The 27205-nt window shown below is 44.8% G+C and overlaps 1 protein-coding gene across 1 annotated transcript in view; it reads right to left on the minus strand.

Annotated features, from left to right (window-relative positions):
• The window catches only part of RYR3 (ryanodine receptor 3), a 352315-nt gene that overhangs the window by 46743 nt on the left and 278367 nt on the right, over positions 1 to 27205 (minus strand). Inside the window, exons 65-71 of the mRNA XM_059183407.1 lie at positions 25369 to 25499; positions 19075 to 19395; positions 16442 to 16682; positions 9432 to 9519; positions 9234 to 9326; positions 1794 to 1964; positions 1419 to 1478 (exon numbers count right to left, since the gene is read on the minus strand). Coding sequence (XP_059039390.1) covers positions 1419 to 1478; positions 1794 to 1964; positions 9234 to 9326; positions 9432 to 9519; positions 16442 to 16682; positions 19075 to 19395; positions 25369 to 25499 — 1105 coding nt within the window. The remainder of the gene's footprint in view (positions 1 to 1418; positions 1479 to 1793; positions 1965 to 9233; positions 9327 to 9431; positions 9520 to 16441; positions 16683 to 19074; positions 19396 to 25368; positions 25500 to 27205) is intronic.

The raw sequence follows: 27205 nt of genomic DNA on the forward strand, positions 1-27205 counted from the left end.
GTCTAGCCTGCTTTTTTAACCTGTAAATTGGATTTTTAATTTTGGTGAGTACTTTCAATTTTTGTAATCACTATGTGGCTTTTTCAATCCCATATCCATTCTCCTTTAAAAAAAAAAAAAAAAAAAAGTTCAGGCACACCTGGCTGGCTCAGTTGGTAGAACATGCAACTCTCCATCTTGGGGTTGTGAGTCTGAGTCCCACGCTGGGTATAGAGATTATTTAAAAAAATAAAATCTTAAAAATAAATGTCCAAGTCTTGCTTTATGGATATTACCGCTATGTGTAGCTCTTTAAGTATTTCAACCACACTTATGTTTAAATTGCTTTCTGCAGTTCCTTAGGCTCCTGTTCTTCCCTTTGTTGCATTTTCTGCCTCTCTAATGGTGGTGGATTTTCTTTCATGCCTTTTTTTCCCCTTAAGCATGACTTTGGCTTCAGAAGGAGTTTTATTTATTGGCATGTCAGACCATATTCTAAGAGGTGGAGAGTCTCCAAGTGGGTTTATGGTTGTCTTTGCAGGAGATTTATAGGTTTAACTGGTTTAAGGCTAATTTTATGTAAGTTTCTGGCTCTGCATCTGTGCACAGCATGGGTAATTGGATCCTACACTTTTCTTCCTTTAAGGTTATTAAAAACCCCAGCCTCTGACATACATATCTGGCTCACAAAGCTCTGTGAGTTTTCCCAGCTGCATCAACTTCTCTTCATTCCTGTGATTTAAAGTGTCTTCTTTATTCTGGCACTGGGATTTCTTTTGACTGCCTTTTTTTTTTTTTTTTTTTTTTTTTTTTGGTGGTATATTTCCCCCATTATCCCCATATGTCTGGGATGGAAAGAAGTGGCTGTTTGTGTCAGCTTAATCTTCTATCTTAAGGCATAACATATCTGAGAAAAGAGTCGTTCAGATTCACAGGCCTGGAAAAAAAAAATCTCAAATAGCCTTTAAAATCAAAGTTTGTTTTTTGTTTATTTTGGTTTATACCAACTCTAACAGAGTTACTTTGTTTCCAAATCTCTAGATTAGGATGTGCTGAAGTCCTCCCCCCCCCCCCGCCCCCCCAGAGTCCATTTCACTGTTTAACAAGGCTCAGAGTCAGTAAATTTGATACCTAATCTAACCCTCTCCTCTGGCTGGATGTTCACACTGGTAGGTGGGAAGGCACGCTTCATTAAATGCTACTTTGCATCCTCTTTGTAACAGCAAAGGAAAGAACAAAAATTAAGGGCAAAAACTCTTCCCCACACACCCAAACAAAAGTGAAAATTGAAGGCAGAGAGCTAGTCCTACCAGTTAAACACCAGTGCTCGGAGACTGTTTTTAGAACACACTAAAGAGAGCATTAGTGCATTAAATGGAGGGATGGCACCCCACAGCCACAGGGAAGCCTGCATGCATTCTCTCTTCCCGATACATCACCTTCTCCTGCAGGTGCAAGTTATTCCGCAGATGTTCCTTCACCTCTTCATCTGTGTCCCTCTGTGGAAAGAGATGTTAAATTTTATTCCTCAAGGTCACAAGGGAGATGTAAAGTAGGGCGCAGGGAGGGATGGACAGCAAGTGGAACGGTTCTGCTGGGATCTTTATTACAAGAACAAAAGAAGAAAAATGAGACTTGTCTAAAGAGCTCTCCAACCAGCTGTACAGATGGGGCTGTTTTGTCGGTGGGCACCTAGGTTTCTACTCATCAGCCCCCACTACCCCCGATCCCAGGGAAGGATGAACCCTTCAGACCCCAAGCAACCACCCCTACCCCCTATATTACTGCTCAGCCAGAGTGGAAGCATGACTTACATAGCTGTACCGAGATTTGGCCAGGGAGATGAGCTCCTGATCGCCTGGCGTGCACATATTCAAACCAATGGGCAGCATTTTCTTGAGTGCGGCCACGATGAGAGAGGTCTGGATGGAATACAAGTCTCCCCTCCGCTTTGTCTTCTTCCGTTCCTGGTCCTGTCCTCCAGACTAGGAAACGAGGTTGGAATAAACAGAGGGGCTCAGTGATTCTGAAAGGAACGGCCTCACCTTAGAGGCAGCCTGCCTCCTTGTGGCCCTGTCTGTACAGGTGGACCTTCCTACGCTTCAGAGAGCAATGAAAGGAATGTGCTGAAGCCATCCCAGGGGCCGAGAGTCCCGCCCGGCTCCTGAGTCCTCTCCTTGTGTGTATGCTCACAGAACCGCGTGGGCAGACACACACCGTGGATGCCTACACTCTTGCCTCACTTGTCCCCTGGCTGAATGAACAGATAAACTGGCGTTTTTCAAAAGGAATGATTCGATAACTGATAATATGGCCCCAGAAAAGAACGGAGAAGCCTGATGCTGGGGTGTCAGGAAATACATGGGAGAGCATCTCCCATAGAACTGCTCTGCGGCCAGGGCTGAAGCTAGTGTTTTGGAGCACCGCATCCCACTCAACCTCCATCTCGAGGCAGTGAAAATTTTCACAGGGAAGGGCAAGTGCCAGAGTAGGGCTGCTTTGGGATGTGGCTGGGGAGAGTTGGGAGGAACCCTGAGGAAAGCAGAACTCCCCAAGTCTGCGAGAGTTCACCCTTCTTCGGTTTATACCACCTCACCCCTCACAGGGAGAGACTACCCAACCAGGCCCACCCCGTGGAGCAGAAGGTTTCTGAGAGAGTTTGAGGCATGGGGCTGAGCCACCCATCTGCGAGCCCTCAGAGTCGTTCCCCCAACCCCCTCACCACAGCCGGCCATGCAGGCAGGCTGCAGGAGACAGCCCTGCTGTGAACGCGTTTTTCTGAGGCCGGCCTCTGAAAGCGCACCCTGCCCACTAGGTACTTCACTTGCAGGGCTGTGCCTCCCTTTGGGACACTTGCTGGAAGTGTGGGTGTGCTGGATAGCTAGCAGCAGAGGATGAAGTCAGGGGCTGTGACAGAAAGAGAAATGGCGCTCACTGAGGCTTTCCTCTGTGAGGTGGCCCTGGAATGTCTGTGGGAGGAGTGGGCAGTGCTGCTGCTTCAGCCAATACAGAGACCCAAGGCTCTGGGAGCAGCGGGGAGGCCAGACGCCTCTCCTTGAACCCACACATAAGACCCGGGACCCTGAGCTAGAGCAGCATTCGTCTTAGGAGGCTCTGGTTTCTAAGAGAAGAGGAGGGTAAGAATTAACACTGCCTTGGGACTGATGGCTTTAAGTTACTTTAAAGTGTGAAACAGGTTCATAATTATTGATGGACACTCTTAAAATGGATGCGATTTCTTTCACCCAGCTTGCGGTGACTTCAGGAGGTTACATCACAGCAACCACAGCGAAGCTCCTGGCCAGCAAAATCCAGGCTGGACAGATGCCGCCAGACAATTCTCCTGGTTGTGGGGCCCTTGTGCCCGGTGCTCTAAAACAGCAGGTCAGGCCAGGGACAGCAGGGAGAAGGGGTGGCGAGAAGTATGGCAGGTGGGGGCGGGGGGGTGGGGAGTGGTAAGAAATGAAGCTAACAGAAGGCAGCTTCTTGTGTTCTAGAACACAGCAGAAAGTGAAAGCTGGTTCACACAAATGCCTCAAAGAGTTCTCTCATTTACTGAGTGCAAGCTGGGTTCTTTACGTGTTCTATCATCAGGCATAGAGTTCTAAAGGTTGCGCCTAAGGCAAAACTCATTTGCAGTCTCCATTACCCTTGAAAATCATCCATAAAGGATAGAACCCGATTTTGTGTATATAAACTATGAGGTGTCCTCTCTATATAAATGTAAAAGGTGAATAGTAACATGCCCTACACAATCAAGTAAATATGCAAAATGTAACTATGTAGATTTGATACACAATTCAAATAATTTCTTACTCATTCTATTCTGTTGGGCCAATCTCAAGTTGTTCTTATTATGAACACTGCATGTGTACTGTGACTCCAACGTGCCTCCTACTAAAACAAAACATTTCTAATCCTCCCAATAATGATGATCCCACAAATAAGGCAGTTGCATAAGTGAGAACATTATGCTCAGGGAAGGTAACTGATTTTTCCAAGGTCACGCAGCATGTAAGCATCTGAGTCAAAACCCAGACCCAAGCCTACCTGGGCATGGCTTCATTTCCCTTTCTAAGAACTGCAAATGACCTGTTTCCTGCTCATCTCCCTTTCTCTGCCACAGAGCTTAGGACAGGGAGCTTGTGACAGTGGCAGCAGACACACATCAATGAATAGCGAGATAGATTTCCAAGTTAGAATCTGTATGGGCCACTGGAAAACTGTCCTAGGGTTTTTTCCCACCATATGCACATTTTGTGTAAAAACATGTGGTTATCTGATTTCCAGTCTTGAAGGTTAGTCCTTAAAAAACTGAATTGCAGGAGCCTCGCACAAGAGGCGGAGATGTTTGGTGTGAAAGAACTGGGCCCACTGATGGCATATGGGATTCAGACCGTGCATGGCACAGCAGAGGAGTGAGCCCTCGCGGGCTCTCACACCCTGTTGGCATCCCTATCTCTGTCAGTGTGCTGGCTGCAGAGTGGGCAGCTGGGGAAGGGAACAGAGATAGCAAGGAGACCTCGGTTAGGGTGAGGCTTGGCTGGCTTCCCTGGCTTCCCCATTCCAAGGGTGGGTAGGCCTACATTCACTCTTGGACGGGCGGTGTCTTCCCTGGAGCAGGCCTGGGGGACCTCCAGGTGGGAAGATCCATTCTGTACCACCCCCATGGTGATCACAGTGCAGAGGGTGACCAGAGCCTGGCACCTCTAATACTAGGACAGAAAAGACACGTCATGCATTTGACCTGTACCTTTACTTGCATGGCCTGTGTGGGAAGACAAAAGAAAAGAAACAAGGAGAAGAGTCAGTCAGTAAAAGCAGGGGTCCAAGGCGTAAGGTAGCACATGTTAGTCATAGCTTCTTAGCCCCCATTTCTCAGCCAATACAACAGAAACTCAACACTTCTAGAAGCTGGTTGAGCACGGCATGAAGAGTGAGTGGGAGGTTAGGATGGAAGTTAATTTGGTCAAAAGGACTTACACCCAAGCCAAGCAATATACCCCACAAGGCAAGGTCATCTCTAAGACTAGCTTTCCTGATACACGAGCCCTTTAGATCTAAAGCCTTCCCCCCCCCCCCCCCCATTTCTCACTTAGGTGGGCTGTAAATATTCTGTCATATAACCGAAGACCCCTATTTGCTTTCTTCTTTCCATCTACCACATTATCACTGCCAGCAGATCTGTGGTTGTGAGAAGAGAAAGAAGAATTGAGCAAAGGGGCAATGAGTGTGCTTCCACAAAAAAGAGGTTTGCTAAACAGAAGTGCTTTAGGAATATCCAGGGTAATTCAGGATTGCCCCGACAGCCCAAAGGATGGAGCATCTCCCTTCCTGTGCTGTGACCTACAAATATATCTTTAGTCACAGCCTCTTTCATGCTAGAGGTTCCATTTTGTTCTTTTCTTTACCACGAAGATTGGTTAACTCAATGTATTTCCCTAATGCTGATAATGCTGGAAGTGCTTTTCCCCCCCTGAAATTTTTTTACTTTCCAAAGAGAAATTTACGAATTCCTAGATCTTAAAATCCTTCCATTTCCCTACACATTATCACCAGTTGTTTATGATCAAACAAAGGATTTTATGTGTGAATGTAAGGACAAAATACGGACTCTTCAGGGAAAGGAAATGTGAGGAGGACACATGGTCGGGCGGTGTGTTGCACTGAGACAGCACAGGGAGAGGCTTCTGAAAACAGGCAAGCTTACATCCTGTGAAGTTCTCATCCCCACTGACAGGGTACGTGAAGTCAAGACAAGTCAACCCAACATTAGATATTAGGGGAACGTTGAACTTCCAGAAGCCAGTCTGAGAATGACAAAGTAACAGAGGAAGAGGAAGCAAAGGAGGGAAGGATAGAGAGGAGTAAGGGGGGCGGGGTGGGGAGGGAAGGACAGAGAGGAGTAAGGGGGGTGGGGAGGGGGCTGAGAGGGAGACAGAGATGTGGAGAGAGATGGAGAAGGAGAAAGGTAGGGAGGACAGGAGAGGAAAGGAGGGGAGCTGCACAAGTGCACAAGGAACACAAAGTGAAGATGATGAGTGGTGGAGGGGATGAGACAGAGAAGAGTGAACACCAGGGCAGATGGGTGGAAGAAGCAAACTCCCACAGGTAAGTATGAGCACCCCGGGAAATCTCAAAGTTAGCCTCTAAACTCTTCCCTATCCTTTTTCAATACACTGAAATCACACTTGGGAGAGAGACGCTTTCAACGAGGCACTCTAATACTTCCTGCCTTATAATTCTGTTTAACTCATAATCTTGGTCAAAAGACTGGCATTTTTTGGGCTAAACATGTTCTAACTTACCATTCCCCTCCGAGGAAGCTGCTGACATTTTTCCAGAAAACAAAACAAGTTTCAAAACAAAACAAAACAAACACTTGCTCAGCTTGGTTACATTTTGCTTAACATATATTTGCAAACTGGTGTTCTATAAAGAAAATATACAATGAGCTCTCCAAAAAACCCTGCTTTCATTGCCTGGAACATAATGCATCTTTGCACTGATCTTCCGTTAATCAAGTATAAATACTGTGGCCCACCGTATATTTTGTTTCTGCCTCCTTTCCACCTGCAATGGCATGTGCAGCGTGTGTAAGCATGCAGCATTCCAGAACACAGGTCTTTGCAACAGCTGCCATACGCACAGAGGCCAACTTCATTTATACAACACCAGAATGCAGTTCAGAGCGGAGATAAAAGCAAGCACAGCTGACCATTCAGATTAGGGAGTAAAGAAAGCATCTAATTTCAGGGAGGAAAAGGCGATGGGGATTCAACTGAGAGTAAGAATACCTCCTCCCCATTCTCTCATAGGTAGTTCTGTCTCCAAAGAATACCAGAAATGGCTATGAGTTGTGGTTTACTGGAGGCAGGGTAAAGGGGCCTCCATCGGAAAGAATGTTCTGCATTTATCTCTATCTTAGTGATGCAATTTGAAACTGACTTTTAAACACAGCATCCCACTTGAGCTGGGAGGGGTCAGGTAGTAAGCTCAAGCCCATTCTACAGATTGGTAAATTGCGGTCTGGCGGAGTTAATGCAACGCCATACCTTTAGTCAATGGCTGGGCCAAGGGTGGGACTTAGCTTCCTTTCCATCTCTAGTCCTATTTACTATCACGTTTTGTGTTTCAACTGAGGCAACAGGATCAAAAGGAGTGTCTGTTACCCTGAGGGGGTAACATGCTAAATGGTAATGTTATTCAACCATGATAGATGTTATTTAACATCTAGGGCCCATCCTCCCATTTACTATACTGTAATGACCCCTTTCCATGTAGGAAAACTGGCATACAAAGTCAGTGGGAAGGAAATGAAAGTGTTTGCCCATATAGACATACCTTACCAACAGGGAAGATGCCCACATTCTGAATATGACCTTCCTCTGACAAGGCAAACATACCCTTTTCCTCATTCAGCAATGTGCATGAGCAGAATTTCCAGTTAGTTTGTTAGTAGGTTAGTTTTGAAATGTCGTCTTCTGTCACCTTATCTCTTTCCAAGTGTAAACCTAAGGACCCTAAGTAACCATTCATCACTGGTGCATTGAGACATTGAAATGTCTTTGCCATTTCTGCTCATCTGGGATCCAAATTCTTATCAGAGTCATTTCCACTGCTTTGCTGCCATCCGCTGACAGTAACAATGGATACGGCAGCTCTACTGCAAGGTGAAGGTAGCATAAAATCTATCTGGAATTGACTGACTTTCCGTAGGTGGATGGAGTGAGAGGAGAGCCAATGATGACTGCAAGAAGACCCTTCAGAGGGAATTTAAGAGAAATGTCCACGGATCAGGAATCTAAAAGATCCTATCTTCATATATCTCACATGGGGAACAGATGTGTTTGCCAGAAGTTGAATGCAAAATGAATTTTGGAAAATCAAATAAAAATTATTCAAAGCACAAAAGGGTCCACCTTAAGGTAAATTGCTTTGCACCAAAGACTCCTTTGAATATGAATATATACTTCTGATCTCTCTTTGTATGTGCACAATTTTATATGTCAAACCTTATTAGGCAGTGTATAGCAGATTCTAAACTCTAAGAGTCAGTTTTGGGATGCTGGAAGAAGTGTTAGTGTCAACACAGCTAAAGGAAGAGCTGGAAAGTTCAGAGTGATGGCAGCTGACCAGAGCTAGGCACACGTGGTGAATTTTTGGGTGCTGAAGTTTGCATTTTTGGTTGTTATACCAGCCCCTTGTCTGCGGTTTCCTATACACAGGTCTTCATCCCAAACGGTTATTTGGAAAGATGCTTCAAAGGCTTTGCTGTCATTGACTGTCATCTTTCCAAAACTGTTTTTCACTTCTTAGGGGTCCCCATGCACACTCCACCTTCATGTTCCTCAAAGGCAGCACTTGTACCAGCAACAAGAGAGACGCACATCTCAGGTGTTACATGTCACTTACACTTGACATATACAGCCTACCCTCATTGAGGCACACTTCTCAAGCGAACAGAGTTGAGAGTAAGCCATAACAGCTGGTAACAAAACATCACATTTAAGTAAGTCTTGTATGTATGTATATGCACCTGAGAGAGTGTGTCTGAGAATTCTTTACAATGCAAATAGCAAAGCCTCCCTGTGCAGAGCCAACTGAAGAGGAGCTGGTGGGGGTGGGCAGGCCCCCTCCTGTATTCCTGCTACACTCCTCCCTGTAAGTTACTCTCTTTCTCAGACAGATATCCCGTATGTTCTCTTTTAAACATTCCTGCAGGGCATGGACAGATGTTTGGGTTTCTGAAAGCAACCCACACGGAAAATAAACAGAAGGCATTAAGAGGTCAGTACAACTCAAATAAAACAGCTATTGGATGTTCCAGATAGGAGGAAAACAAGCTTACTATAAGAACATGTGCTAACGAAGTCGTCAAAGCAAGGTAGTTTCCTCATAGTTAATCAAAAGGTGGCTCCAGGCGTGTGTAGCTTGGCAGCTCACTACGCCAGAAGAAGTTCTATTTAAAAACAATGAACAGCTGCTTTGGTTTGGGAGACCTCTCGAATGCCTTAGACAAGTCTTGAAACTTTAACTTTTTGACATACAAACAGCTATTTATTCAGAAAATGTGATGATCATGCTTATTTGAGAGCAGTTTCTTCTGGCTCATTCTCAAAAGAAATAACAGTAGAGACTGCTGGTTCTCGTGGTTTGACCTAAATGCAGGACGGAGCTAATCCCTTCACACATCCAAGATACATAACTTAGGTCAAGATCAAAGTCTTTGGAATTGATTTCAATGGACTTACTTTCGACATCTTGCTTTTGCTGTCTCCAGTTAAAAATGCCAAATTATTAATTTCATTCTGAATCACAAAATTCTGCTCTTCCCTCTTGAAGTTCTAAGTTGTGGGGGAAGATAAAAAAAAGTCAACATTATAAGAACGTTTTTGGAGGTCTGTACCTTTCACAGCCATCTCTAAGTTTGGGGCCCACAGATTCCTTACGTGAGATTTACACCACAGGATGAAGACCTCTGCCACCATGCGGAAGAGCTGGTCAGAGTCAGCACTGGGACTTTTAAGCCAGTTAGATCTGAGGTGAAAAGCAAATGAATATGCATATGAAATTCAGTAATGAGGAAAACAGTTACACTAAAAATTATACCAATATTGGCTACACACACTTATCCAGATAAAACTACATTCCCACAGGAAGGCAGTCTTCAGGGAGACTAAATATCAGGGCACGCCTTACATGTGTGTAGGCATGTGTTTGTAAATATTTTTGAAGGACTTACAATAATTGTTCCCATTTTACCAAAGGATTCAAGAATTATCCTTGCAGACAGATGTCGGAAAACATTTCAAATTTGTCAAAGGTTTTTTTTTTTTTTTTCTTCTTCTTTTTTAAACAGATGAGGTGATTAAGGTTACACTCTGTCTGGGGATAGGCCTCCTTTAGTCCAGGAGGCTTGCAAGACTAGAAGAGTCTCGGTCAGTATGACTTGTAATCTTGTCACTGAAGCTGTCATTGTCAAGCCTCTGAAATATGGAGCGCCCTAAAAACACTTCAGGCCACATACCTTTTCCTCTCAAAGCCAATTTTGTGAATGAAATTTGGAAGACAATATGTTTCTCACTGTTGTTTTTAGTGTTTTAATGGTTTAGAAATTCCCTATAAATAGCATTACTCATTTCTTTTTTCTTTTTCTTTTTTTTTTTTATATTAAAAACTAGACCAGGTTAAGAATTCAACAATGGCAGCAAGAAGGCTAAATTGCAGCAGAATTCAGTCATCTCCTGAAAGTTGTCTTGCTTCTAAGTATCTTACATATTGGAATCAAATTATATTTTGGAAGGGCTGGGTGAGTTGCCATTTTCAAATATCTGTGTAGAGTAACACAGCAGAGGTTAAATCATCTACCATCATTCTTAGGTTAAAGAAGACTCTGGTTCTCATGAATGCTTGAAAAACCTATTGTCCCTATCAACAGCCAGGTCCCTAAGCCTTGGGACACCAGACTGAACTTCCCTGAGCAGCCTATACCTTCTGCCCATTCATGGAGAGCACCAGATTAAGGAGGAAAGGGGAACACTCATGAGGCCAAGACCGTCTTTGGACCCTTCGCTCATCTCCTCACTTTCTTATTGCCCCGAGTTCCAGGCTTACAGACATTCTTATCTAATATTTCTTGAGTTCCACCTCAACCTCGCCTCGCCTTTGCATGGCAGACACAACGGGCTGTCTACCCCATACTCATTCTCTTCTTCTTCCTTAGGAACAAAAGCCCATTTTATTCAGGGTAGCATTATGCCTGCTGAAGAGCACATTACCCAACCTTGGGATAGCTGTGTAACAAAGTTCTGATCAATGAGATGGAAACGGACGTTGTTAGATGGACCTTCTGGAAAAGCTCTCTAAAAAGGGATCAGATAGCTGAAGATGCCCTTTGTCTCCCCCCTGTTGCTTTCATGCTTCCTGTCTGGAATGAAAATACGATGGCTCAAACTCTAATTGCACTATACACTGTACCATAAAGTAACTTCAAAGATGGCAGCCAGTGTTTAGGATGGGAAGACAGAAGAATGAGTCTCTCTAATGAAGTACTGGTCCTGGAATGGGTATCTTTGGACTTCTTTGTGAGGTTTAACTTCCAAATTCTCTCAGCCACTATAATCAAGTATCCATTATTAGAAGCCAGATGCAATCCAAACTTGAGGCTTGAGATTGGTAATGCTTTTTTATTTCGTTCATATTGATTTTTCAGGATCAAGTGTCAAGTTTTGTCAGAAGAGCCAGATGTTCATTCCTTAGTGTTTTGGTTTCAATGAGCTTTGTAAGTAAGCAGGAAGAGATGAGGGGTCCCATCCTCTCCAGCCAAGGCAAAGTACAGCCACAAGGTACATGAGCAGCAGGAGCCCTGAAAACAACAGGTGAGGTCAATGTTCCCTCACAGAAGACTGATGAGGATTCTGATCCCTTTGCCTTCCATAGGAAGGCAGTTTCCAATGAATGAATTTTTTTTTCATACCTTCTTCTTCTAGGAGGTATATTTTCATCCTTTATTTCTAGTGAGGTTATTTCTTCAGGTTCCGAGTGTTATGTGAATGAAGAATATCTCATTATATGTTTCCCCAGGCACACAAACTCTGCACCTCTCTGGTATTTGCAGGTGAAAAGAAGATTCTGACCTCACCTCTTTTATTTGCCCATATCTTTTCCTGTCTGTCCCCATGGTATAGCCAGGCTCATCCCCTGCCTGCTCCCGATCTCCCAGAATCCAGATCTCTCTCCATATCCAGCCACTTGATCCTTTTGAAGGTACTACATGGATATCTGGGTCTCCTTTGTCATCTTCCCTGCATGCTTCCAAAAGGCAGTTGGTAAATGCAAGGCTATAGGTGGAGAAGAAGGTTGGGTTTAGAGGCAGTGATCTGCAGAGGGTGATGCTTGAAGCAACACAAGTGAATGAAATCACTGAGCATATTAACAGAAAACAACAAATGCAAGAATCAAACCTTGGATGATCACAAGAGTAAAGAGAGATTTCATTTTCAAAAAGGCAAGTTAGCAGGTTTTCAAAGAAAGGAAAGCCAGTGATGAGGCTTTGAAAGAAAGGAAAGCTGTATTCCTATGACTTCATGGTCAGGTCGTCTGAGTTAGAGCTAAAAGCTTATCTCAACCTTGTTCCTAAGTATCCTGCCGAGGACACAGCCGAAAGTGGTCACTGCAGAGGATTCACTCTGATTCCCTTCAGCAGCCTGAGAGATGGGTTTTCACCCCCAATCACACTGTTTAGTCATTCATTTCTGTGTTCTGAGTGTTCCTGACTACCAGAAAGGAAGCTGAGAAGCCGTTGCCTCATGCAGAGACATCTGTTTAACCTGCGCTCACACAGCTCCTGCACGAGGAGATAATGGATTTGCCCAGTTCTGAACTCACTATACCCAGAGTTCTTCTCATTCGGGATCAGTTTCAGGCTGATCACTGAACAACAGGAGCTTCTGTTCAGATCAGTGTTCCAGAGGGCGAAGAAACTTGAAATGGTGCCATGACTGGGCTGAAGGACATAGAAAGGTTTACCAGGATGAGGAAGAACAGCGGGGAGGACACGACAAGATGGCAGCTTAAAGAGCTGCCACAGGAGAGACTGGAACAGCTTTGTGAGGCTCTGAAGAGCAAAGTCAGAGCTGATGGGCAGGAGTCACAGAGCTGACTCCTGACAGAACCATTTGAACTGTCTGAAACTAGAGCAGAGGCCACTCCTGCAAGTCTCTGTTATCTAGAAGTGCAGTAGATAATCATAGGTAAGAAATGCGCTGCCAGGAAAAAGGAAGGGGGTATTTACTCATCCAGTTACAGGTAAGATGAGGTGAGTCCTATATTTCCTGCCAACTCCACAGTCCCATACTTCTAAGCCAGTGATTCTTTTGGTGAAGAAAGTACCCCCAAATGGTAAAGGCAGACACATAAGAAGAAGTATTTCTAAGCTGCATTCGGGTGGCCATATCATTCTCTGGTGTTCAGGGAAGAGTGGGTTGAAACGTGGGGATGAATGAATTAATGATGATCTCAAAGACTCTCTGACATTGCCATTTTTAGCAACTGTCAAACACTGTGGAAGTAGAACACACTCTATCTTAGAGTCTTGATCATCAATAGTGACAAATGCAATTAAAGAGCTATTCTAGGAGCAACCTTACTCTGCTTTCATTTTTGTTTTTACCTAAAACTCTGACAAATTCCCTCTCTAACCACGAATGTCATTATGTTATCGGAAATGATGCCAACCATGCTCCTTAAAGCAGGGTTTCTTTTGAGAGAATGAAGTCTCCCACAGACAGGTAAGAGATTATATTATATAGTATGTGTAAGGTATTTATTTTCAAATGCTAAATAATATAAGTAATCAATTGTTTAAGACAATTGTATAGGAAACACAATTTACCTTATAAGCTAAATGCTAAAATGGGCTTCTTCAGACCCATTTCCTGCCCACGACAGAATGGCATACTCAAAAGTTAGCAAGGCTCTCCCAAATATTCCTAGGTCCTTTCAAGATGTATTTTAAAATTGAGCTTTTTCAAATTTATGTTAGGCTTTTAAATCTTAAGAGGGTATTGTATAGTAAAAATACCCATTTGGTCCTTGCTCCCAACTGGGACCAACAATCCTATTCTTCTGCCTGTCCATAGACATTAGCCTCCCCACCCCCATGCCCTCACTTTCTTCAACACCCAGCTTCACTTCTGTAGTCAGTCTTTACAATTACCCTCTGACACACACCATCAACTCCCTCGCCCATTTTCCTTTGTCATACTCACTTTGCAAAAACCCCAACTTTGGTTAAATCCAACTCTTTCCCTATTTTGGGCCTGGACCTGGTGGCAAACTGGCTGGAGAAAAAGACAACCTGGTGATGGGTTTCACCTTCAACTCATGACCACAGATCTCAAGTGGGGCCCTTACTGATGCCCAGTCATCACACGACACTGTCCTGGTCCAGCCACTCTCCCCCTCTCCCTGGCTACCGCTTCACACCATCTCCCCATCCTCATTCTCAGCTGATGATCTTACTTCCTACAGCGCTGAGAAAATGGAAGCAATCAGAAAAGGACTCCTGGAGACCCATATATATATATATATATATATATACACAGAGAGAGAGAGAGAGAGAAAGTGTGTGTGTGTGTGTGTGTGTACCAGCATCAGCACCCAAACTCCCTGCCCTCCTGATTCTTTTTGTGGATAAACTCTCTAATGCTGACCCTTTGCCTGCTCAGAGAACATTGCTTTAGAAATGCTCGCTCTCATTCTTACATGATAAATTTCCCCTTCTCTAACTAGATCATTCTCAATAACAAAGAAACAAGCTAACAAGTCTCCCACATCCTCAAAACTCTTCTCCTGAGCTTACTTCTGCCTCTAGCCAGCATCTTACTTCTGTTCCCTTTGTGGTAAAATTCCTTGCACAAATGGACTGTGCTGCTGTCTCCAAGTCCTTTTCTCTCATTCTCTTCCAGCTCACTGCGAAGAGGCCCCCCCCTCTCATTGCTCCATCAAAACTGCTCCTGTCAAGATTACCGATAACATTTACTCATCATTCTTTCCTCCTGGCAACACTTTGTGAAGTTGGCACCCAGGACACAACATTCTGTCAGTTTCCTCCCATCTCACTGCTTGTCCCTTCTCAGCCTCAGCCAACTGGTTCCTCCTCTCCTGCCTGATCCCTTGATGTTGGAGAGCAAAAGGGCTAGGTCCTTGGAACTCCTGTCTCTTCCCCTCAATCCCTTCTCTCATCCAGTCTCATGTTCTCCAATATGTTATCGACTCCCAAATTCCCATGTCTATGTCAGAACCCTCTCCTGAACTCTGGACTCATATATTCAACTGCCCACTCAACATTTTCATTTTTATATTGAATAGGCAACCCAGGTTTAACATGTTCAAAAGTGATTTCCAGATCTTCCCCTAAAAAATGTCTGTACCCACAATCTTCCTCAACTCAATGGCTGGAAACTCCATCTTTCCATTTGTGCAGAATCATCTTTGGCTCTCTTCCTTCTCTCATTCCCAATCTGGAAGTCCAAAGGGCTCTACCTTTAAAACAGACCTGGAATCTGACATCTTGGGTCAACCTTCATTGCAACCACCCTGGACTCAACCATCAAAACTTTTTTTCTTTTTTATTGTGGAAAAATACATATAAAATTTGCCCTTAGTGACGCTTAGTACATTCACAAACTTGGGCGGCCACTGTCACTGTCTAGTTTCTGAAACACTTTCAGGGCTCCAAAAGAAACTCCTGTTCAATTAAGCAGTTGCTTCCTAGTAACCCCACTTCCTCCCAGGTCCTGGGAATCAATAGCTGGTGCTGTCTCTAAGAATCCCCATTAGTTAGTTCTATGATGGGATCACCATGAACCACCCAACTAGTCTCCTCACCCCCTTATTTGCCTCCGTATCTTGCCACGTACTCAAAAAGTGAATTAGATCCGGGTTCCTTGGTAACTCAGATCATGACCCCAGGGTCCTGGGACTGAGCCTGCAGTGAGGGGTGGGGCTCAGCTCCCTGCTCAGTGGGGAGTCCGCTTCTCCCTCTCCCTTTGTCCCTCCCCCTACTCGTGTTTTCTCTCTCAAATAAATAAATAAAATCTCAACAAAAAAAGTGAATCAGATCATATTACAGAGTGGCTCAAAACTTCTGACAACTTCTCATCCCATTCAGAATAAAGGCCAGAATCTTCCCAGTGGCCTCCGAAGCCCTACACTCTTGGTCCCATGTTGTTTTTCCAACATCTCCTACCACTCTCCCTACTCCTCACTCTCCTCCAGCTACACTGGCCTCTGATGATCCTCTGAACACCCTAACAATTTCCTTCCACAAGGCTAACCCCACATGTCCCCTCTTCCTGGGAATATAACCCCGCATGGTTACCTGCTTCATGTCTTTCAGATCTTTGCTCAAATACTGTTTCTCAGTTAATGTTCTATTTAAGCCTGTGACTCCACCCCACTCTGGCACTCCTAATTCTCCTTACCTTACTTTGCATAATTTACTTATATGAGGAAAGTGTATCAAGTTCTTATTTTGTTTTTGGTCTGTGTGCACCACTTCCCTGCCGTGATAAAAGCCCTTCGGCTAAACATGTCTGCTGTGTTCATGCCTCCCTCCCCCAATGCCTAGAACAGTGCCTGACGCACGGTAACCTCTGTTGAATGAATACATGTCAGAGCTCTGCTGAGAGGGGAAGAAGTGGGTCACTGCAGGCCCTGTTTGACCAACTCCCTCTGACCTACGGTAGCATGTGAGGATGAAGGTGTGGCCTCGGCACTGACCATACAGAATAACTGGCCAAGCAAAGCACTGTCCAGAGGTCCTTCACCAGGGACTTTGTTCGGAGGGGGAGGGGTGACTGACGGTGGATGCTGTGACCTCCCCACTTCGCCTATAACCCAACCCAACACCACCATTTCCATCCTGTGGATAGGCAGCCCCAGCTCTCCCAAGTACCTGTTGTTGTCCACATAACGGATCAGCATGGGGTAGAAGGCATAGAGGTCTCTGCAGAGGACCGCAAACTCATCCAGGATGAGGAGCTCCGCCTCCTGAGTGTCTCCCTTGGTGTCGGCTTTCAGCTGCTCCTCCTCCTGCACAGTCTTTACCGCCTTTTTCTTCAGCTTCTCCAGAGTTGGGATGAAGTGGCTTTTCAGCAGGTCTGGCCGGGCTTTGCTGATGATCGGCTGGGCATACACTGCGTCGGCAAACAAAAGGCCTCCCCCTCATTTCACACATTAGGGCAATGGATAAAAAGGAAATTAGGGAGACTGAAAGGCAAGGCTGTGACATTCCGTGGACTCAGGACAGCCCTGCCCTGTTCCCTTCCTTAATTGCCCCCTAGGTACTTATTTCTTTCTCACAAAGCCACAAGTCAGGGGCAGGTTCCCTACTCCTGTTCTGCTTGTCTGGGCCGCAGGGAGCCCGGCTGCCCCAGCACTCCTCATGCATGCCTGGCGTTGGCCACACCTCCTAGCTCCTCATCACCTAGTTTCAGGATGTCTGTCTAGTTTGGGCTCACTAACTAGATTATAAATTACTTGAATGGAGCCTTTTCCCCTCCCAATAAGCAGCACTGGGCTGAGCCAAGAGTAGGCACTTAGTACTATGGTTTCTGGTACTATTTTCTGGTACTATGGTTTATGGTACTATTTTACTGTACAGAAAAATCTGCTGTTAAAAATACACTAATCCAACCACAGTTCTCAGTCCCCCAATGCTTGAGAACTGCTACCTCACTGCCTGGGGGCTCCTCTGGGCCCTGAAGAGGACAATCATCGGGTATAACGACCGAGAGAGAGAGAGAGAGAGAGAGAGAGAGAGAGAGAGGGAGGCAGGCTGGGGTGGCCACCGGCAGTCAAAGAGCAGACACAGCAATCAGCGGGGTTTGGGACTGGGATTCTGGACCTCTTCAAGAGAATACCTACCTATACACCTCACCCTGTTTCTTAAACAAAGTATCCTCTTGGTCTACTTGATCATAAAGATCAGAATCAGAGTAATTATAAAAAAATTAAGTGAAATAAAATTGGTAAGAGCCACCAACTACTGCCAACATGCTCTGTGTTTTGTGCCTTTCAAAGTTTCTTTAGCTGGGGGGCATTTCAGTTGGAAATAGCCTACATCTGGCACTGTTTTGTTTTTGTTTTGTTTTGTTTAAATCTCACTGCCTTATTTTTTCCCTTCAGCAATGACCATTGTAGAAGGAGGAGGTGGAGGCAGCTACCTGCAGAGGGGCACTATCCAAGAAGCCAAACACCCGCCTAGCCCTGAGGCAAGCTTCTGCTCACGCCCCAGAATCAGAAAGGCTATTCCAGATGTGGGTGAGTTGGGCTTACAGCTTAAAATCGACTTTGTTTCAGTACCAGCAATTAGGTGGCGCCTGAGACCGGCATACCCTGTGGAATAACAGGGTGAGTCCACTTGCCCCCTGTGCCTTTTGAGCTAGGCCATCGCCCTTCTCTGCCCCTCTAGGGAGCTGAGGGAGCCCGTCCTTCCAGCTCCTTACTTCCCTGAATCCCTTATGAACTACAAAGTAGAGCTTCTTAACAAAGTGTCTTGCGGTTTTTCTTCGGCTATTTTCTTGGCAATATTCTTGGGCTAATAGGTAAGAAAGGAACGTCAATTTTATTTACTCATACGTTCACAGAGGCCTGCGCTATTTAGTAGCTATGAGCACCTAGAATATTTATCATTCTGAGCTCAGTTCATTGCAGAGACAGGAAGGGGGTGGAAACTTTTCTTCCCTGGTCTTGCAGAGAAATACCTCCTCATTTGTCCAGGAAGGTAAATATCTAGGGTTGGGCTAATAGCTCCCTTTGGTGCAGCCCCTGTGTTTCCTGATCCAGGAGGTGGCATGGGTGAATGGCTACCACAGAGTTGTCTACATGCTGTGGGTCCATCAAAAACAATGACCTTGCCTTGGCTTTTGTCCCCTTGGACTCTGCTTTGACACAGAAGACACTAAATATTCATGATTTCCTGACTGTGGGAAGTGTGGTCATTCCTTTTTGAAGTCTTTCCTTTTTCTTTTTTCTTTCTTTTAGGGTTGCTTCATGAATAGAAAATCAGGTAACAAAATTCATTAAGAGACTACTACATGTGAGGAGATCTAGAGGAATACTGAAATGAAAACCCAAAAAACCCAAAATGATGCTGTTGGGAACCTAACGTAGGGAGTGTCTTAGAAAGTATAACATGAAATACAAATGGTGGCAACTTGCAGTACAGCTCAAAATGGAGTGAGTCTAATACGTGTACAGAACACACAGAAGCACTTATGGGGAAACTATGGACAGTTATTACTCAAGGAGCAAACAAGATGATTAAGTACCAAAAGCGAATAAAGCAATGAACATCTGAGCCAAGCAGAGTGTATGGAGAAGGGCTTCCTGGAGATGCGAGGGACCTGGCTGAGCTGGGAGGAGACAGGAGCATTTGCTCCAGGAGGCTCTCCAGGGGGGGTAACTTTTTCCTGGGAACTAACTAAGAGGGGGAGGGAGACTAGTTTAGAGATCGACTGAGAGATGAAAAGAGAATGCAGGCCTGGGGGAACAGGTGGGGGGGGGGGGAAGAGGCATTTGTGGTACCTGCAATACGTTTCATCCAGGACGCCTCATCGATGCCCAGGTTGTTGTTGATGATTTTCAGAATGTTTCCCAGGATGACACTGAGGTGTTCAGATGTGACCTTGGTGCACCAGGGCCCTGTGCTGGGGGGCAGGTGCTCAGGCCCCCGCTCCCACCAGTAGGACAGGTAGTTGCAGAGCATGGGCAAGATCACCTCGATGACGTGGGGCATCTCTGTGTACCGGGCCCCTGACTCAGCCAGGTCGCTGATCTCCTTCATCAGGCCTTCCAGCTGCGGGATGTCAGGACACATCTCTTCCACTGTGTCCGGCATGCCCAGAACTGACCAAGGGGGTACAGGGAGAACACAGGCACAGGAATTCAAAAGCACAAATAATGCAACCCATTCTATCCGTCCTACCCTTCCTCTGGTCTTTTAGACTTTAAGCAGTCACCCTCAAGCCTCAGTTGAGTGAGCACTGGATGTGGGGGAGCTTCTGTCATCCAGGTGTCTGTGTAAAGATGACAGCTTCCAGAGGCTGGGTTGGCTTCCTGGAAGCCATACTTGATTAAAACGCTTCAACTTAAGGCCAAAGGAGCATAACAGAGACAGGTGAGAGACACCTCCTAAGACTTCCCTGAGATGCAGCCTATCTCTTGGGATTTTCCCTTTCTGTCTTACCACATGCATGGCAGAAAAGGTGATACTAGATGGAGAAAAGCACCTACTCTGTGTTTAGGTGAAACCTCATAGTTCAGTCACCTGGATCTCCGTACTGTTTGGAAAAAGAAAAGAAACCCCTCTCATCAAATATTCCTTCAGCTGGACCAGAGACAACATTACTTTCCATCTGATTGAGATTTTGGGGGAGAAAACAATTACACTTGTGTTAATGTCTGCATTTACCACAGAAGTTACTCATGAGGTGACAGGTGCTAAGGCCACCTGTCAGGCACCTAAACCTTTTTGTTTGTGAAGGCTTCTGTGCAAGGAAGAGTGAGTAAACCCCATCTTTTCCTTTCACTGAAGACTGCGGTCACTCCACTGGCCATGGACAGACAAGTCAACGCAGTGACAGATGAAGTTCAACATGAAACCAAGGAAGGTTGTTGGATATAAGAATCGCAAACAGCAGCCAGGGGCTACATGTCCTGTTTCACTTAAGTGAAAAGACAGGACAAGATAGGAGGAGACACCAGCAGTATCCCAAAGTTCCTGATGGATAAGAAGATAACAAGGACTCTGAAAGAAGCCCGGGCCCAGAGCTCTGTCTCCTTTAACCACCGTCCCCTGCCCCCACCTGCCTGGGTTGGGTCAACCCAGACCTGGACAGGGATCATAGGCAAACTCTACCCGCAGGCCAAACTTCTCACATGTGGCCAAAGCAGGGGGCCAGGGAATCTGAGAAGCCATAAGCAAATGTGGAACACTTTTCTGGAACATCAGTTTCACTAGATGACTTGAGGAAAATATTTCTGATATTTGGAGAAAAAAAACAAAGTTCTCACGGATTTCTAAGGACAAAGCAGAAGACCTCAGATAAAATGTTATCTTTTGTGAACTGGGTTATACCTGTAGGCCCTGTGCCACTGGGGTCATTGTGGGCTAGAAGTCTCCCTCCTCAAGATTTTAGGTATGTGGGCATTGAAGGATTAATGAATAAGAGAGGTCACAGCAAATTCTGTGGCCTTTAGGAACACTGGTTTTGGTTTCTCCCTTGATTGTGCTTTCTGGAGCGGAGATGTGGAGCAAGGCTGGCTGGCTGGCTTGGAGACGATGGGTCTGTGGCTGAAACCAGCAGGTGTGTTGGATGGCATGAGCAGTTGCAAGCAAAGGACACACAGGAGCCTCCTTGCTATGGGGCAGGCCCCACGTTCTTTGGCTAGCCATGACCTCCTGCTGCTGTCACTAAAGTGGAAGGCATGAAGGGACCAATGTCCTTTAAAATCCAGACAATTCAAAGGATTAATAGCATGAAAGCCAAAGAATGGGATGCTCCTTTGATTTACAGGGGAAGGGAATTCTGTGGGTCAGATGTGGTCTACTCCCAATGTGGATCCCAGGCAAAGACCATCTCCTGTACCTTGTAGCAGAACCACCATCGTGGGGGGGGGCATCGAAATGGGGGTCTGCAGGAGCCTCCCAAACAAAACCAATTTACGCATACCAGGAGTTGTAGACAGAGAAGTCAAGACTTCTGTCTTGAAACCCAGCACACAGACCAGTGCCAACGGCCATGGATGCCGCTGAAGTTCACAGCTGTTTGCTCTCAGATAATCAATTGTGTGTGTGTGTGTGTGTGTGTGTGTGTGTGTGTGTGTGTTTGTTTTACATGTCACACTGACAATACATCACCATGTATGGTGATGACAATACATCACCATACCTCATGGGCACTTTTCTCCCCTACCTAAGAAAAGAGTTGCTTCAGGGTGCTGCCCTGTAATCATTGTAATGACCTTTAAAAGTAATTTATAGGTAATTGGTCCTTGAGTGAAAGAAACATTTGTGATTCAGATGGTGTATTATGCTTCAAACGCCACATAATAAACTCATAGGATGAAGACTGCTGAGTTATGTACCTGAAACACAGCCTCAGCTGAGTCCTGTTGGAATCCAACACAAGACTGTTGGGGTTATCATTTAAACACATTGTCCTCTCACCTTCTACATCAGTGGTTCCCAAACTGCGGTCCTCCCACCAGTAGCAGCTGTATCACCTGGGAAACTCATTAGGACCGGAATCCAGCTTTGCTAAGTTAGAAACTCTAGGGGTAGGGACTCAGCAATATTTGTCTTAATAAGTCTTCTGCATGATTCTGATGTATGCTAGAGTTTGAGAACCACTGCGTAAGGTTCTCAAGTCCAATTTTCTTTACCAAGCAGCCCTTCCCCAAGGAGGAGGCATCAGAGAGTACCACCTCTTTGTGTAGGCAGCCAGCTGACATGGGAACTGGACCTCCTGCTCTTTCTGGAGGACCACTCAATAAGGGTCTGGAAATAAACTGGCTGGAGACTAGGTTATCTTATTTAATATCTAATTAACAGACCACTGCCATGCGTAACCAGAGGGTTAACTAATTTTGAATACTTGGAAGATACCCAGTATTAAGCCTTTTCTAGGCTTATCTTCATAATTTCTGGATGAATCAGAAAATGCTCCAGGGTCTTATAACACAGTTACTAATATGAGTAACTGCTGGCAAAACACCAACTGTCAATTAATAAAAATGTCCGATGGACTGAACCCTTAATAAGTCAGCTCATATTATATTTCTAAACTAAAGGCTCACATCATTTGTCACCCTACCCACCCCTCCTTCATCTTGGTCCCTCAGTCCACTCACTTCATTTAATGAATGAAGTCTACCTTCTTAGATTCCATTAAGCCATCAGTCATCCTCTGGCTCCAGGCAAACCCGATTATGCCAGAATACATATTCATGTACACTCTACTTTTCAAGAGCCACATACATGGTCAGCGCTCCCTCTGTTGATTAACTGAATGATTGAAACCATGGGCTCAGGGGACTTAGGCACACCCCACAGTGTGTCACTGATGGATGAAAAACTATGTCATCTCTAATCACATTCTTCTCTCTTTTCTTCCCTGTGGAGTATGCAGTGATTGATACTTATTTTTCATTTATGGATATGTCTTGTTAAATAAAGGTAAAGTACATGAAGTAAGAAGGAACATATTTCTAATAGCCCTTGAGAAGAACAATGGGACAGTGTCGTGCCCTTCCTTCCCAAAGCTCATCTAGGACTTCCTCCATCTTTCTCAAGTCCTCATTCTGTCTGCTATTGTACATCTATGAGCTCAAGAGCAGAGGAAGTCCATTTCCCAAGGCACAGCTCTACACACTGGTCAGACAGAGACACAAGATCTCCTCAATCACAGCCGGAGAAGAATAGATGGATAAATATCTAGCACTGTCTTGATTGGGCCCATGTCCCTTTGGAGCTGTGGAGCAACACTTGGGCTGGCCTATGTTTACGGATGTCACAGCTCTTTCTCAACCAGAGCCTGCTCAGTTGCTCAGCTCCCGAGCGAGCTGCAAGATATGACTCATATGGTATCAGGAAAGGGCAGAGAAAAACAAGGTTAGAGATATATTTCTGCTAGGGGAGAAAGGGTGAGGGGCAGCTGAGAGGGGGTGGGAATTTAACTTAGAGAAGTCACAGGAGACTCTAGCAAGCTGAAGCAGCTGGGCAATGTCTCTTTCCTGACTAACTTTGAGAACACTAGTCTCCACTGTATTTATTTGCGATTGGGACCAGAAATTCATTAAGTGGCCTTGTCTAAATTGCCCTGGTCAGCATTTCTGGGGGCAATGTGCTTCTTTATCTGAAATAATGAGAAGCAGGTGGGAATAGAGCCACTGTGGCTTAGCGCTCTACATTCTTACATGGAGAAAAGAAGGTGACAGAGGAGTGTGCCAGAAATTACCACACCATGGGACTAATCAATACTAAGAACAAATATTTTCTGAAAATATTGATAGACAGTAACATCTACTATTAGTGTCTATCAATATTTTCAGAGAATATTGGTTCTGAATAGAACAGGTTCTGGTTTGAAATGATTTAGTGTACTTTTTTCTTCCTTAATATTGACTAGTCCCATGATATGGTAATTTCTGCTTCATGTTACATCAAATCATTATAGTTCTTTCTAGTTGGATTCCAAGCATGATTCAAGCTCCCTTGTTTGAAGCTCATCTCTTCTATTCCATTGACTTCCAGTAGGATCACAATTTATCCACATAGGAAGGACTCACCCTTGAGTTTCATATCTTTGTGAGCTCCTATAAGTACTCAAGTGTATATATATTTTTTCTCCTATTAATCTGTTTCATTGGGTGGGGGGGTTCTCAGTCAACAATAATGAAGAGTAGAGAGAAAATTACTTTTTCCTCTCCTATGTAGTGCTGAAGCAGTCACAGATAACATGTAAATGAGTAAGTGAGACCATATTCCAATAAAACACTATTTACAAAAATAGGCAGCAGCCCAGATTAGGCCCATAGCCATAGTCTGCCTACTGCTGTTCTAGAATTTAGTATGTTAATACTCCTGTTAACTTCTCTTTCTTATATAATTTCAATCCTTTCTGGTGGTGTTTTTTTCTACCTTTTTAAATTTAAATTCAATTAGCCAACATATAGTACATCATTAATTTCTGATATATTGTTCAATGACTCATTAGTTGTGTATAACACCCAGTGCTCATTGCATCACATGCTCTCCTTAATGTCCATCACCCCTGGTTACCACATCCCCCACCCCACTCCCTTCTGTAAACCTCAATTTGTTCCCCAGAGTCCAAAATCTTTCATGGTTTGTCTCTCTGATTTCTTCCCATTCAGTTTTCCCTCTTCCCCTATGATCCTCTGCACTATTTCTTGTACTCCAAATATGAGTGAAATCACATGACAATTGTCTTTCTCTGACTGACTTAGTTCACTTAGCCCAATAAGCTCCAGTTCCACCAACGACGATGTAAATGGTAGGTATTCACCCTTTCTGATGGGTAATATTCCATTGTATATATGAACCACACCTTCTTAATCTATTCGTCTGTTTAAGGGCATCTGGGCCCTTCCACAGTTTGGCTATTGTGGACACTGTTGCTATGAACATTGGGGTGTATATGGTCTTCTTTTTACCACACCTGTATCTTTGGGGTAAATACTTAGTAGTGCAATTGCTGGGTCATAGGGTAGCTCTATTTTTAATGTCTTGAGGAATCTAATCTCCATACTGTTTTCCAGAGTAGCTGCACTAACCTGCATTCCCACCAACAGTATAAGAGGTTGGTATGTTTCTATGTTTTCTTTTTCAAAATGATAGACCACATATGGTTATCATACTTGGAAACACAGTCAACTCCCTGGACTTAGAAAGTACAATTAGGTTACTAGTGCACATGTGCCCCTTATGATGACACTCTGGAGAGAACTAATAAAGAAGTCATGTCCCCATGTGCAGAAGGGGACTTAAGGCCCAGGGCAGACTAGAGAGCCTAAGTCTTTAGGATAGAAGGGATTTAGAAATCAACCACACTGTCTCATTTTACAGAAGAGTCCTGAAGTCCCAACGTCTAGTGGTAACAAAGAACTTGCCTGTGTCCATTTTTCCAGTAATATGGAGACATACAACATGGACCCTAGATTTGACCTGCTGGCCCCCTCTCAGAGTATATAAACCAAAAGCGCTGCAAGGCTGCTCTTCCCTGCCTGGGTGACCTTCCTTCCTTGCTGCTTTCCTCTCAACACATGGGTTGGTGACCTCTGAGGGAAGATACTTACTAGACCTCTCCCTGGGGGTTTTGGTGTTGAAGACCGAGAGTGGATTGTAGCGATTAAGCGTGGGCTCCAGGAACGCCACTGGGATGGCAGCTGCTAGTGAGGCCAGACATTCTCCAAGGGCAGGACGTTGCCTAGAAACAAAGAAGTCCATTTAGAAGTGGTGTCACCCCATGCTGGCCCTGTGCATGGTGGACGAGGCCTCTTTCCTAAAATGCTTCAGGCCATCTCCCCATGGATTACTCTATTGGACATCTTGGGATCCTGGGCTCAGCAAGATTACAAGCACTTCTCCCTTCCCCATCTTTCCCTGAACACTGACCAGTGGTGTACAATGGTCTTTCCACAGGGACCCTGGTTCTTAAACCTGGTTAAGGCAATATAATAATACACTTCATAGCTCTGTTCTTCTCTTGCAGCATTTCTGAGAAGTTTCACTGTCATCCAAATTAAATTTGACCCCTTCTCTGTTCTCAAATTGTTTTGAAATCTGTGTAATCTGTGTCTATTCCCTGCTTTGGATGGAGCTGGTGTCAGCCAGTGGGAACAGGAGATAATAGGCCCAAAGCACCAAGAAGGCACAAAATAAAAGACCTGCCTTTCAAGGGAAACAACACATCCTGAAGCACATTGCTTGATTTAGAGGAAAGACCTCTAGTACCTGTTACTTCTCACAAATATTCTACACAAATATTTGAGAGTCCATCATGGATAAAGCTCTGGGTCTCGGTCTTTCTGGGAAATGAGCAACCAAACAAGAAAAATATGCTTAGGATTTCCTGTTCAGATTTCTAGTTCTCCAACTGGAAGAACTTCTGCTTGCTTGCCTGCTAGCCAAGTCAGCAAACATAAGTAATGGAACCAGCCACGGGTTGGTCAAAGCAGAGCTGGTACTGAGACAGCGCCTCCCCCTCCTGGACCTGGGTTTAGCCTTGGAGTTGTACTGGCTATTTCAGCAGATCCTTCCTGCTGGTGAGTCACACAGTGACAGTGTGGACTGGAAGGGCCCTGTATGGGTGCTGCATCTATTGCTTTCTGATGAATGAGAGACCAGAGCCATCTGTTTTTCCGTCATCATATCTTTGTTCTGTCAGTTATTGGCATTTTATCACTGTCAGACTACACACCTGTTAGGTGAGTTACACAGGTGATGTCAGTTCCCAAATAAGGAGGAAAATGTCTTTTAACTAATACCATGAGTCCTTTGTGAGACCATGATACAAAGATAGTGGAAAATGCTGACGATAGGTCTATAATTTAAAAGTGGATGGGGCTTACAGTGTTCAAACATCTTGTTCACCTTCCTTTGTGTCTGACCAATCAGAATGAGTGCTGATGTTGTGTGCATGAAGCCCACTACACAGTCCTTGGGAGCTGAGGGTGTCAGGCTGCATCTTGGGGGATGTTATGGAACCATCATGGGGAAAACTGCCAGCTAGAGAGGGCACAATTGGAGCCAGAAGCAAATGCTTACATGCCTACCTCTGTTCTATGGAAACAAAAAGGTGTTCAGCCCTCAGGGTTCTCTTAGATCCCCCAACCAAAACCTGAACTGAAAGCTGCATTAATTGCCCTTCACTGTGATAACAGCCAACAATTCCAAGAGCATCAAGAAGGCAGCACGTCAAAGTGTAGGGTCTCTGGATGTGTATAACAAGTATTTACTATGGGGTGGCTAGGGGACCCACTGCCTCCTGAGAAATAAGCCAGACTCTGACCATTAGTCTTTGTCTTCCAGAAAGTAAAAAGCTTTCTCAGAACACTGAAGCAATGCGATAAGATAACATATTTATGGTCTAATTACAAGAATTAGGATCAATGGGCAACTTCATTATAGCAA

Source organism: Mustela lutreola, chromosome 7, assembly GCF_030435805.1.
Source record: "Mustela lutreola isolate mMusLut2 chromosome 7, mMusLut2.pri, whole genome shotgun sequence".
NCBI lineage: Eukaryota > Metazoa > Chordata > Mammalia > Carnivora > Mustelidae > Mustela > Mustela lutreola.